At 54.6% G+C, this 13,572-nt stretch overlaps 1 protein-coding gene across 3 annotated transcripts in view; it reads left to right on the forward strand.

Annotated features, from left to right (window-relative positions):
• Positions 1-4,153: 4,153 nt before the first annotated feature.
• Positions 4,154-13,572, forward strand: part of PARVB (parvin beta) — a 116,565-nt gene continuing 107,146 nt past the window's right edge. Inside the window, exon 1 of one of the 3 annotated variants that reach the window (XM_061418809.1) lies at positions 4,154-4,359. In XM_061418809.1, coding sequence (XP_061274793.1) covers positions 4,245-4,359 — 115 coding nt within the window. In that variant the 5' untranslated portion in view covers positions 4,154-4,244. Of the gene's footprint in view, positions 4,360-8,822; positions 8,959-10,131; positions 10,309-13,572 lie in introns of those variants that run through there. The other 2 variants (XM_061418813.1, XM_061418810.1) reach the window with 2 other exon arrangements.

Consider the following 13,572-nt stretch of genomic DNA (forward strand, 5'->3'; position numbering starts at 1 on the left):
AAATTCTCTCTCTTAACAACCAGCACTTTCCAACCTTCAAATGAATATAGACGTTTGCTGCTCTGAAAGCAGTTTGGAAAGTTGTTTTAGTTAGACTGCTCCGGAGAGAATGCTGGGCAAATTCCCCAGGAGCCAGGCCTGGAGCGAGGGAAACTTTCTGGGGTTTAGTTGAATCCCTCCAGCCTCTAACCCTGCAAAAGGAACCCAAATTCATCCACAGCCACTAAGTCACTTCTTGATTGTTATCTGTAGCATACAAGAGTCAAAAATAACAACAAATATGTTACAACTAACACAATAATTGTAAAAAAAGCTTGTAAGCTGCATTTGATAAGAAACCAGGACTTCCCAGGTGGCACAGTGGATAAGAATCCTCCTGTCAATGCAGGGGACACGGGTTCAATCCCTGATGTGGGAAGATCCCACACACCGAGGGGCAACTAAGTCCGGGAGCCACAAGCTCTGAGGGGCAACTAAGTCCGGGAGCCACAAGCTCTGAGCCAGCATCTCCTAGAGCCTGTGCGGTCGGAAACAGGAGAAGCCACCACGATGAGGAGGCCAAGCACTGCACCTGCTTGTCACAAGTAGAGAAAGCCCACCCCAGGCAATGAAGACTCAGAGCAGCCAAAAATTTAAAAAAAAAAAGGTCAAAGGTCCAAGACCATTAAAAAAAAATCAGACTATCCTCCAGTCCAAGAGGTGCAAGGGAAACAGAGCCCATGGTCCAGCGTCTTTGAGGCTGCCAGGACCATCCCTCACCTCGGGGGAGGGAATGACAATGAACTGAACCCAAGAGTCTCTGCTTTGCACGGATTTCTCAGCAGCACGTACCACCTGGCACTGGAAACATGATTATGTTTCTACACACATGATGTCTACAAAACTCCAGAACCCCATCGTCATGTGAGGCACAAGTCAGTTCCTCTTCCAACTGAGAATCACTTGACTGCAGCCAATAGTCCTTTCTGAAATAGGTGGGCGGTTGGCAGGACTTGAGTATCTTCTAGAAAGATTCTTCCATGGGGTAACGGCATCTTTTAAAGTAGGCTCCAATCTGTCTTTGTGGTGTTCAAGTTAGCAGTGACCTAAGGAAAATTGTCGGAGAAGGCAATGGCACCCCACTCCAGTACTCTTGCCTGGAAAATCCCAATGATGGAGGAGCCTGGTGGGCTGCAGTCCATGGGGTCGCTAAGAGTCGGACACGACTGAGCGACTTCACTTTCACTTTTCACTTTCATGCACTGGAGAAGGAAATGGCAACCCACTCCAGTGTTCTTGCCTGGAGAATCCCAGGGACGGGGGAGCCTGGTGGGCTGCCGTCTATGGGGTCGCACAGAGTCAGACACGACTGAAGCGACTTAGCAGCAGTAGCAGCAGCAAGGAAAATTGTAAATTCTGTGTGTCCGCTGGGAAGCTGGAGCCACTGATGAAATATCCAATTAATCATCGACTGGGCAATTACAAGGCGTCCAGGACCATGCCCGGGAGCTCAGCTTTTCCTATTTTATTTCCCAAGAGTTTTTTTCCTCCCCCTCTCCTGATCGCACACTCTCCTCCTGGGTTCTGTGGCCATGCCTGGGGCGGTGGGAGGGTGGGCTGACCGTGGGCGTCCGTGAACAGTGTCCAGCACCTTGCGTGTGTGTCTCCTTAGAGGGGACGGTCTGTACCTCACACCAGATTCTCAAAGGGGCCAGAAATGCCTGCCCCAGACGTCAGTCTCCCTCAGCATTCAGAGCAGTCTAGCCCTGACTGTGCCGTGACGCCATCAGGATTTCAGTGACCACATTCACCGCCTTTCTGTGTTATCCGCCGTGTGGTTAGTGACACCCCAAATCAGGCCGTGCAGCTAAGAAGCCTCAGAGCCCTCTGACCCTTCCCTGTCCCTAAATCAATCATCCAAGGATTCCCCTCGGGTTGTGGTTTGCAGCCTTGAAAGTTTATTCTTATCCATCCCTTCCTTCTGCCACTGCCACGGGCAACTCTGGCCTCGCCCCTTACAGTAGCTTCTGAATTGGTCTCTGGCTCCGGGTTTTGCTTTAACCATCCTCAGGGTTCCTAGTGCGGGATCCCTGATCCCCCTACCTCATCCGCTCACTCAGTCACACCGGGCAGCCTGCATCCCTGGCTCGCCTCCCCTCTCCCGGGTACCTGGGTCTTCCCTCGAGTTCTCTCCATCCTGCCTGCTGCTAATGAGAAGATGAGGCATCCATATCCCTTCTCTTCTTCCTGAGATAGGCCTGGGCCCCGGGACGCTGTGCTGCAATGCCTGCACCTGGACACATTTCTCCTTCAGCAACAAAATACCAAGAAACAATGCAGGACTAAAAACAACTGCGCGCATGTGCAGTCAGGGCAAGTTCTGGACAAAAGACACAGAGAGACCCAAAGACCCCACTGCCACTTTTGAAGAGCCAGGAGCAAAGGCGCTGCACCTGCCCCCTGCACCCAGCAGCACCTCAGTTCAGTTCAGTTCAGTTGCTCAGTTGTGTCTGACTCTCTGCGACCCCATGGATGGCAGCACGCCAGGCCTCCCTGTCCATCACTAACCCCCCAGAGCTTGCTCAAACTCACGTCCATCAAGTCGGTGATGCCATCCAACCATCTCATCCTCTGTGGCCCCCTTCTCCTCCTGCCTTCAATCTTTCCCAGCATCACAGTCTTTTCCAATGAGTCAGTTCTTCACATCAGGTGGTCACAGTATTGGAGTTTCAGCGTCAGCAATCAGTCCTTCCAATGAATATTCAGGACTGATTTCCTTTGGGATGGACTGGTTGGATGTCCTTGCAGATCACCTAAGGGGTGACAAACCACCTAAGCCACCCCTCCCACCTGACCCTGGACACACCCCCTCCCTCACCCCATATAAAGAACCAGTTTTCCCACCCCCAGGAAGTGAGGAAGGGGGCCTGTGGTTTGTTCTTGCTCCCCCTTGCTGCAGCAGAGCCCCCAGTAAAGCCCTGCCTGGAAGTCTTGTCTGGCCTCTGATCAGTTTCTGTTGGTTAAGCAGGGCAAGCACCCTGGTCCATAACACTCTGGCTGTCCTCCCACCTGGCTGGGTTCCTAACTGCGGGGCATGAGTGTCCCCCTGGATCACCAGCTCCGGGAGGGCAAGGCTCTGCCCCTGAGGTCAGCGCATTCTCCGTGGGAGGGCAGGGCCTAGCACCAATCAGCAGGCCAAAAGAAACCTCCACAGCCCCTGGGGAGACAGAAAAACAATGTTACCCACACCCGGACCTGGCCACCCCCTGCTCCTCCCCAGTCAGGCCTCCTCTGATAGTCTCTATCTGCTGGGTAAGTCCCCTGCCCCACTGGCCTGGGCCCAGCAGGAAACAGGCTTAACTCTTCCCACTCCTTCCAGCCTGGGAGTCCTTCCACCTGTGAACTTCTCCACAAACCTGTTCGTCTCTCCTGTTGAAGCCTGGGACCTGGTCTCCAGGCTCAGTCCTTCCCCACCCACCTCACCCAGAGTCAACTCTGCAGAACCCAAGTCCACCACATCACCTCCACAGAAAACCTCTTCCTCCTCCTCTTCTCTTTCCTCCTTGGAGCCCCCTACACTGTCCCCTCTGGTCTTCCTGCCCTGCTCTCCTCCGGAACACCCGCCCCTGATTCCACACTAGGGCTCATTCCTCTGCGGGAATCACCCCTGGGACAGGGCGAGGTGTGCAGGAGGGTACTCATGTAGTCATTGCCTACCACGTGCCAAGCTTCTAAAGGGTGGGCACAGGTCACAAGGGCTCCCCCCAGCCCCTGGCCTGGTTGTGGGGAAAAGCTCAGCAAATGCAACGACCCATTTGTGCGCTTATCTGATGTGCACGGCTGTGCAAAGGTGGTGGCCCTGGCTGCCTCGCTGACCCCTCACCCCCCACCCCGGCGCCCAGGTAAGGTCACCAGAGTCCAGGGCTTAAACGAGCAGAACAAAAGGGGGGCAGAGGGCCCGTGGTCTGTCCGATTTGCGGCATTTAGGAGCGGAACTACCGCTGCGCTTGGAGAGTGAGTGTGCCGCGGCGCGTGGGAACCGCCGACGGCTCTCGCGGGCTGGACGTGGTGACCCAGAGTCAGACCTCGGGCGGCGGGACGCCGCCGGGGCCAGGGGCGGGCGGGGGGCGGGGGCCGGCGCCGGGGCCGCGCCCTCCCGGCCACTCCCCGGGGCGAGCGGGCGGCGGCGGCGGCGGCGGCGGCGACCAGGGCGGCTCCCAGACGCGCTGCTCCCGGCCGGGCCACCGGGGTCCCCGCGCGCCCCCATGTCCTCCGCGCCGCTGCGCTCGCCCGCCCTGCGGCCCCACAGGATGAAGAAGGACGAATCGTTCCTCGGCAAGCTGGGCGGCACGCTGGCGAGGAAGAAGAAGGCCAAGGAGGGTGAGTGCGCCCGCCGCCGGCCTCCAGCCGCGCCCGCGCCGCTCTCCGCTCCGCGAGACCCATGCGGGCGGCCGACCCGCCCCGCGCGCCCGCGCGCGCACAGCGCCGAGCCCCGCCTGGACCGGATGGAGCGCAGCGGGGACCACGCGGCCCGAGTCCCCGCCGGACCCGATTGAGCGGCTCCGGGCACCACGCTGCCTCTCCGCTCCGGGTCCCGCGCGCATGGTTCCCCAAGCTCGCCGGGCCCGCGCAGCGCGCCGCCGTGACCTTCAGGACAGCCCTTGACCCCCTTTAAACGCCAGACCGGGAACCAGCCGCCAACCTGGCGGCGCCCCCTCTCCCGGCGGCTCATGGAGCCCACTTTGGGCTCCTGGCGTCATCGAAACGCGCATCGCCGGCTCCTGCTGAGGACAGGACGCTGAGCAGCCGTGGGGACGAGCCCCCCGGCCCGCTGGAGACAGCCCTGCGCCCACCGCGGCCCGGGTCACCAGCCATTTCTTTAGCCTCCTCCCCCGGCCGCAGGCCCGCGCGTTCAGCCCTGCCTGGGGGCCGCTCGATGAGTATTTATTGGGCACCACTGAGGGATGAGCCTACTGCCGGGAGCCCGCTGGTTTTCGGGGTGCGGTGCACTGCACGGATTGCGCCCCCAGCCTGGGCGAGAGGGGAGGAAGAAGGGGATGGCCGAGGCCGCGAGGCCCGCCCAAACGGACTGCAGAGGCCCCTCCATGTTTGCCTCCGCGTGTCCACGAAAATTATCCTAAAAATCTTCCTGCCACCTCTTACAATTTTTAAGAGCTGTGGGGATGTGACTTCGGGCCTCTTGTTTGTGTTCTTTAAACACGGCTGTTCCCTGGGCCTCTCCCTGGACTGCATTCCTGATTTTTCCCTTTGTTCTGGCCAGGGGAGTCTTTCCCCTGGCCCAGATTTCCTGTGGGTGAGGGTGGGTAATGCTGCGGTGGCTGTGAACCAGGCTGGTGGGAGCTGGCCACAGTCTGGACCTTGGGAGAGAGAGAATCCGGAGTCAGGGGTGTCCAGTGAGTTCTTTAAACCACCGGGAGACTGACTGTGCTTTAGAGAGTCTTCCTGTACCTGCCAGGCGAATGTGCCCCCCAGGAACATGTGTACCCCAAGGACAGGCTTGCAGGCTCATGTGGTCCCATGTTAATTTCTCTCTTTGAATGTGTATTCCTGGGGATGTCTGTGACCTATTACCTTGAGGGCTGAGCACATGTACAGACATGACACACCTTCCGCTCGGGGGTGCGCGCGTGTGTGTGTGTGTCCATGCATTTCCCACCAGGGTGTGTGCCTGTGTGTGTGTGTCCGTGTGTGTGTGTCCGTGTGTGTGTGTGTGTGTCCATGTCCATGTGTGTGTCCATGTGTGTGTGTCTATGTGTGTGTCCGTGTGTGTGTGTGTCCGTGTGTGTGTGTGTGTGTCCATGTCCATGTGTGTGTCCATGTGTGTGTGTCTATGTGGGTGTCCGTGTGTGTGTCTGTGTGGGTGTCCGTGTGTGTGTGTGTCCGTGTGTGTGTCTGTCTGTCTGTGTGGGTGTCCGTGTGTGTGTGTGTGTCCATGTCCGTGTGTGTGTCCATGTGTGTGTGTCTGTGTGGGTGTCCGTGTGTGTGTCTGTGTGGGTGTCCGTGTGTGTGTCCATGTGTGTGTGTCTGTGTGGGTGTCCGTGTGTGTGTCTGTGTGGGTGTCCGTGTGTGTGTGTCCGTGTGTGTGTGTGTCTGTATGTGTGTCCGTGTGTGTGTCTGTGTGGGTGTCCGTGTGTGTGTGTGTCCGTGTGTGTGTGTGTCCGTGTGTGTGTGTGTCCGTGTGTGTCCGTGTGTGTGTGTGTCCATGTCCGTGTGTGTGTCCATGTGTGTGTGTCTGTGTGGGTGTCCGTGTGGGTGTCCGTGTGTGTGTGTGTCTGTGTGTGTGTGTGTCCGTGTGTGTGTGTCCGTGTGTGTCCTTGTGTGTGTGTCCGTGTGTGTCCGTGTGTGTGTGTGTGTCCGTGTGTGTGTGTGTGTCCGTGTGTGTCCGTGTGTGTGTGTGTCCGTGTGTGTCCGTGTGTGTCCGTGTGTGTGTGTCCATGGCCGGGGACAGTCCTCCCACATTAGATGGTTTCCCCCCTGAGGGCAGGGCCTTTCGCCTTTAGTTCATCAATGAAAAAAATGCTGTCTGCCATATCAGTAAGTGAAAGGATGTGGAATTGCGCCCGGAGGAGGAAATTCAGGATGGAGACAAATCCTGCTGAGCAGCCCCTGCACCCCTCCCCGTGATTCAGCCCAGGAAGCGAGGGACACTGGCCGCAGGAGCTGCGGGGCGACTCCGAGGGGCGATCTCAGCGAGCCTGGACCTGGGCAGCTTCCCGTGCACTGTTGCTGTCATTCGCTCAGTCGAGTCCGACTCTCTGTGACCCCATGGACTTCAGCACGCCAGGCCTCCCTGTCCATCGCCAACTCCCGGAGTTTGCTCAAACTCATGTCCATCGAGTCGGTGATGCCATCCAACCATCTCATTCTCTGTTGTCCCCCTCTCCTCCCGCCTTCAATCTTTCCCAGCATCAGGGTCTCTTCCAATGAGTCAGCCAAAGCATTGGAGCTTCAGCTTCGGCATCAGTCCTTCCAATGAATATTCAGGATTGATTTCCTTTATGATTGCCTGGTTTGATCTCCTTGCAGTCCAAGAGACTCTCAAGAGTCTTCTCCAGCACCACAGTTCATAAACATCAATTCTTTGGTACTCAGCCTTCTTCATGGCCCAGCTCTCACATCTGTACAGAGAAAAGTACTAAATGCTTTAACTTGAAATATCTCGTTTTCCTTAATTAACAGTGATCTTTTGATGTTTGGATTCACTGGTCTTTGTTGCAAAGACAGGATCCTGCGTATCCTGGCTCCTCCCTTGCCTCTTCCGGAGCCCTCTCTCAGAGCTAGCCTAGTCCCGGGCTTATGTCCTCAGTTTTGTCCACCAAGTAAAACATAACTCTTGACTTTGAGGCTGTGCATTTTTTTTCAGTCGACAAGTTGTACAAAGCAGATGAGTCACTCCTCTCTGAAGCCTGACATTTAGGATCCAGACTGGCTGCGTTACTTCTATCAAGTCACACCTCCTAAATGAGATGATAAATGGCCTTCCCCCACCCTAGATCATTCCCACTATGTCTCTGATCTGCAGATCAGAGGGGCAGCGGGAATGATCTGTCACGCTCACCAAAATCATTTCGGTTCCTCTTTATGCCTTACAGCAATTATAAACACAAACGTTATATACTCTCCAATTCATTCATTGCCTGCCGTGGGACCCTAGGAAGAAAAGATGGACAAGGCTCTTCTTTCGTGGACCAGGGACTCAGCCATAATAAATAAAACAGATTTATAATAATATCTGCTAGGCAGAAGGTATACAAATGCAATCAGACAGGTGCCTGGGGAAGGCCTCAGAGCAGGTGATGTTTGAGACCCGAAGGAACCAGGAAAGCCATCTCTCACAGAGTAGCAAGTCAGCAGAATGTTCTGGATGATGACAGCTTTTTATAGGTGACATTTACTCCCTTGAAACATGAAGAGCAAATGCCTGAACTCATGGACTAGCCCCAAGTTCCAAAGCAAAATGTTTGTCTCTGCCTTTGTGAACTAGCATGTGTCTAGAAAATCAAGGGCGAATCTGGTTCAGTTTGAATATACCAAGCGTAGTCAGAATCATCCAGTGTGATGAACAAAATAGTCGTGAAACAGCAGAAGGAAAGAGATACTTCTGTAGTATAGCTTTTTTTTTTTTTTTTTCTGTTTGTTTTGGCCACACCACATGGTCTGTGGGATCTTAATTCCTTGACCAGGGATTGAACCCAGGCCTTGGACAGTGAAAACGCTGAGTCCTAACCACTGGACTGCCAGGAACTCCCAGCTGCTTTCGCTTTGCTGTGTGAGTTAGCTGGGTCCCCTGCCTCATTTCTCAAGACTGGGGTGCGTGGCACCCTCAGTGGTTCCCCCCCATGCAAACAGAAGGTCACAAATGCTAATCAAGCTTGGATGCAGGAATTCCAAGAGGACTGACCTTGGAAGGGCTCCACGGCTTCGGTCTGTCATGTGGGAAGAGCAGAAGGAGTGGGGAGTGGGAGGGAGGCTGAGGTGCGAAGGCTAGAGAATGAGGTCCTGAATGATTGATGGAGAGTTGCTGGTCTCCCTCTGGGCCTGTTGCCTTGGCAACCTGCCTTGGCAACCTGCCCTCCCTGCCACTCATGTGGTTCACTTGCAGCAGGTCCTGGCCCCACCCAGGCCCCCCATGGGAAGGCGCTCATTTGCCTGCCAGGGACCGGGAAGACGGTGATTCGAGTGCTGCCAGCTGCATGGTGGGTTTCATTTCCTTTTTGTTAGAAAGTCCAAGATGAGTTCAGTAGCGTGGGTGGAGGTGAGGGGGAGGGCGCCGGGACAAGGACCGCACTGCTGGGAAGTTAGAGATTCCGGCGCGTGGGGCATTTGACCCTGCAGAGCTCGGGCTGTGACAAGCACCGAGGCACGTATTGGGGGTGAATGTCCTGTCACCTGCCAGGGGAGGTCATGTTCAGAAATGTGTGCTGGGGCTTGGAGGAACCCTTGCAGGAAGTGCCCTGGGTGAGTTCATAGCATGATTAAGGCTGTGATAGTCTATGGGAGGGAAGCAAGTCGCATCATGTGGTGGCCCGGCTTAGAAAACGGAACTGTGATCAACAGTGGGGCGCTGGGAAAAGTGGAGAGGAACAGTTAAAAAACCCCAAAACTCCCCGTAGAAAGCCTGGGGACTCTGAAGGACCAATCGCTTAAGTGGTTCGGTTTAACGAGCTGGACGGAGCAGGCGCAGAGGAAGACTCCCCACGGTCCCCAGCAGTCCCGCAGGCCAGGATGGGGTGAGGGGGTGCCCCAGGACAGATGCCCTTGCAGTTGTGTAAAGTCCTTAGAGGCAGGGGTCCAGCTCTGGGGCCAGGAGGCCCTGGATGGAAGGTGGGGATGGGCTCGCCTCCACCCGTTTGCCTGAGAGGTTCCCGCCTGCCTTGACCTCCACCCTCTGCCCAGACCCCAGGGACCAGCGCCAGCCTGTGAGAGCTGAGCCCACCACGGCCAAGCCACAGGTGCTGTCCCTCCTGCTTTTCCGGGGAAAGCAAGTGTTCAGGAAGTTGCTGTCCGCTGATTGCTTTTCTTTTTGTAATTATATTTTTTAGAGCAGTTTTAGGTTCTCATTCTCTAATGACATGATGTGGAGCTTCTTTTTCTAGGCTCATGTGTCATCTGTACAGCTTCTTTGGCAAAGTGTCCTCTCAGATCTTTGGCCCATTTTTTTTTTAATGTATCCTTTATTTTATTTGTTTTGGCCACACCTTGCAGCATGTGGGATCTTAGTTCCCCGACCTGGGATTGAACCATGCCCCTGCCTTGGCAACTCGGCGTCTTAACCACTGGACCTGCCAGGGAAGTCCCTTATTCTTTAAATCAAGTGGTTTGATTTCTTGTAGTCGAGTTTTAGGACTTCTTGGTGTATTTTACATACAAATCCTTTATCAGATGCGTCTTTGGTAAACACTTTCTCCGGCCCTGCGACGACTTGTCTTCTGATTTTCTTCACCCTGGTCGTCTTCTGAGCCCTTGATGCGCACATAGAGATAAATGAGCAAGATATTGACTGAAACCTCAGGAACTAGATCTAAAGAGACACCAGGTGGCTGCAACTTTGCACTGAGTGTTGAAAGTATAGAGTTGCTTTTCTGGGTTTTAAATAACTTCCAGGAGACACTCTCGGTCGAAACCAGCTCTGCCGACCCCAGTGTGTTCCCTTCGGTTTGCCCTGTTCTTTACAGAGGGACCGGCTGCGTGGACTCTGGGCTGTCCCCAAACACCGTCCCATGTCAACCCTTCTCCGTAAGAAGAGCACCTGGACAGAGGTGCCCGGCAAGGGTAGGACTTCTCACCTGCCCACAAGTTACCTGCAAGGTGGGACTTTTGCCCTCACTTTATGGTTGAGGAAACACAACCTTACCTGGTAGCTGCAGTTTAAACCAGTGGTTCTCAGCTTGGACTTCCTGGGTGGCTCAGACAGTAAAGAGTCTGCCTGGAATTCAGGAGACCCGGGTTCGATCCCTGGGTCGGGAAGATCCCCTGGAGAAGGAAATGGCAATCCACTCCAGTACTCTTGCCTGGAAAATCCCATGGACGGAGGAGCCTGGTAGGCTACAGTCCATGGGGTTGCAAAGAGTGGGACACAACTGAGCAACTTCACTTTCTTTCAAACTCTCAGCTCAGTTTCCTAAGGGGGAGAATCTGGACTGCCCACGGGGGCCAGGTACCTGTGCTGGGCCGGCTGGTTACAAGCAGGTGTGGCCCAAACACAGAGTCACCTGGGGGTAGGGGTTCTGGAGGGAGATGGGGTGTCCCCGGCAGACCCCCTCCTCTCTGGATGGAGAGTGAGGAGACATGGAAGACTTCCGTGAAAGTTCAGAGGAAATTGCAGTTGAGTCCTCCATAATTGCTCTGGGTAGGAGATGGATGGGAGGTCGGGGTGGGGAGGTGAAGGCCCACTCGCCTCCTTCCCAGGACAGCAGAGGAAAGAGGCTCCTGGAGCTCCCAGGACCTAAGGACACAGCGGGGGAGAATCTTAACCTGGCAGCTGGGAGCTGGTGGCCTGCAGGGACCTGACCCAGGCCTGTCCTCGGGAGTCTGGGCACTGTGGGGCCGGGGGCAGGTGTGGTGATGGATACCTGGGAGGACACCCAGTCTGAATCGGAGGGGCCGTGAAGGAGGCCCCAGCTAGTCCCGCTGGGGAAGTGCAGGCCGTTCAGAGTGGCCAGACTGTGGTGTGGTTTGTGGGCCAAGGTCAGCCTCAGGACAGGCTGGAGTGGTCACTGGACCCTGTCATCCTTGGTGAATAGTGGGCGCCAGTGTCCAATCGGTATCCCTGCTACTTTAGAGAGTCTGGTGTGGAGTGAACTAGATTGGGGCGACTGGTAAGGAAACAGCTGGAGTGTAGGAGCAGGCAGGGTGGGCTTCCTGGAGGCAGTGTACGGGGCTGGGAGCTGCAGAATTCCTGAGATGTGAGGAAGCCGCAGCTGCAGGGCTTGATGTAGAGGCAGCGACCCAGAGGCTGCTCTGCGATGGAAGGAACTTTGCATAGATACAGGTTAGATGAGGCCCAGGGCTCCTGAGCCTGCTCCCAGTTACTCCCGGGGCTGAGGCACCTGGGGAGATGTGGAGTTCACAGCTTTTCGGGGTGTTTGCATAAAGAGCTTATTGAGGGCAGATGGTGACTTTGCAGTGATTTCCACATCCTCTTTTAGGCAGATCTCAGCACACCGTCCCACGTACCTTTGAAAATAAGAATGGAATAGTGTCTTTCTTTGCCTCAAGACGAAGGGAAGGGATTTGTACTGAGTATGGTCCCCTTTGTCCAGGGAGGCGGGACATACCTGAGGCTTTTTACTGACATGATCACCTTGATGAGGGACAAGACGCTTAGGAAGTGATCGCTACAGATCACAGTGACCGTGGGTTGGACCTCCTGATGTACCAGGAGAGAAAGAGGGTGGCTGGTAAGAAGGGGAGGGAGGTGAGCGGTTGAGGGACTGGGGCTATGCACCCAGTGGGCTCTAGAAGGTTCAGTGGGAAGAGAAGTCAGTGTGGGTCCTGTTTGAATCCAGTGGGCTGTGAGCTTCCCAACAGACCCTGCCATGTCTCTCGCTCCGAACCCTCATGCGTCCTCTCTGAGCAGGGCTGCCCCTGCCCGTGGGAGCTGCTCTTGGTCCGAGAGGGGGTCAGTCTGTCGGCCCCTGTAATGTACACGCTCCTTGGGGAGTCACTGGAAATCACTTCTCTGTCTTCCTCTCTCTCTGTGGCTGAGAGGAAGTGGCTTTCAGGGGGGCTTGGTATGGCTTTGTCAGTTTCCTTTGCTTTTTGTTCTGTTTATAATCTTCAGATCCAACATTTCTCTTTGTTTGTTCTACTGTTGTCCAGATGCACCCGGGGCATTTCAGAGAGAAGCATGTAGGCACGTCAGCATGTCCCACGCTGGGCTTTTTATTTTTTCCTGGCCATCTGCTGAAATCTCTAGGAAACTTTGCTTTGGTAGAGATGCTGGGCCTGGAGTGATGACTTTGTGTTCATTACCTTTCAGCGAACTCTCTGTGGTCCTCCTAGCATCTTGGTTATACCTGAGTGGTCCCAGGAGAGTCAGGTCGCCTTGGCAACCCCACATTCATCAGAGGAGCTCAGCTTTGAATTCCTGTCCGCAGTCCATGGAATTAATATTTATCATACATCCCGAAGTTGCTTACCCTCGCGTTCCCTGTCCAGTCGTCAGAATAATTAAAGGATGGTTAGCGGATGTAAGTGGGTGAGCGCCAGCTGTGAGCGGATTTTAAGTACTCTGTGTGATGGATTTCCCCCCTGCTGTGGTCAGCAGAGGGCAGGTACTTTTACCCAGCTATTTTCTTGTTTTAAAATGTGCGGTTCCATCACAGCAAAGATATACCTGAAGAAAGCATGTTTTCTCCTTCTATTAGCCATACGCTTGACCTTTTAGGTTTCAGATGAAAAATGGCTTTACTTCCTAATGAGTATATTTACAATTTACTAGATTGTGTAGTGACTGAAGAGACATTTAGTAAGTCTGTGCAGTGCTTAGTTGCTCAGTCGTGTCTGACTCTTTGCAACCCCATGGACCGTAGCCCGCCAGGCCCCTCTGTCGATGGGGATTCTCCAGGCAAGAATACTGGGGTGGGTTGCCATGCCCTCCTGCAGGGGATCTTCCCAACCCAGGGATCGAATCCAGGTTTCCCACGTTGCATGTGGCTTCTTTACCAGCTGAGCTACCAGGGAAGCTGATGAATACTGGAGTGGGTAGCCTATCCCTTCTCCAGGGGATCTTCCCAAGCCAGGAATTGAACCAGGGTCTTCTGCATTGCAGGCAGATTCTTTACCAGCTGAGCTACCAGGGAAGCCCATCAGTAAGTCCAGGAGCGCCTTACAGACATTTGTTGACGCAGTGGTGTTAATCTGATGGCCGGAACTCAGTGCTATTGGGGGAAGAGAATATAAATGTGAACTGCAATCAATTCTAGGAGCTTTTAGTCGCTTCTGACTCATTGAAATGTTGCTTTATTTTTTAAAGTATAGTTGACTGACAATGTCATCCTAGTTTTTGTTGTATAGCAAAGTGATTCAGTTATACATACACAAGAGGAGAAGGGGACGACAGAGGGTGAG

The sequence above is a fragment of the Bos javanicus genome, chromosome 5, assembly GCF_032452875.1.
Source record: "Bos javanicus breed banteng chromosome 5, ARS-OSU_banteng_1.0, whole genome shotgun sequence".
NCBI lineage: Eukaryota > Metazoa > Chordata > Mammalia > Artiodactyla > Bovidae > Bos > Bos javanicus.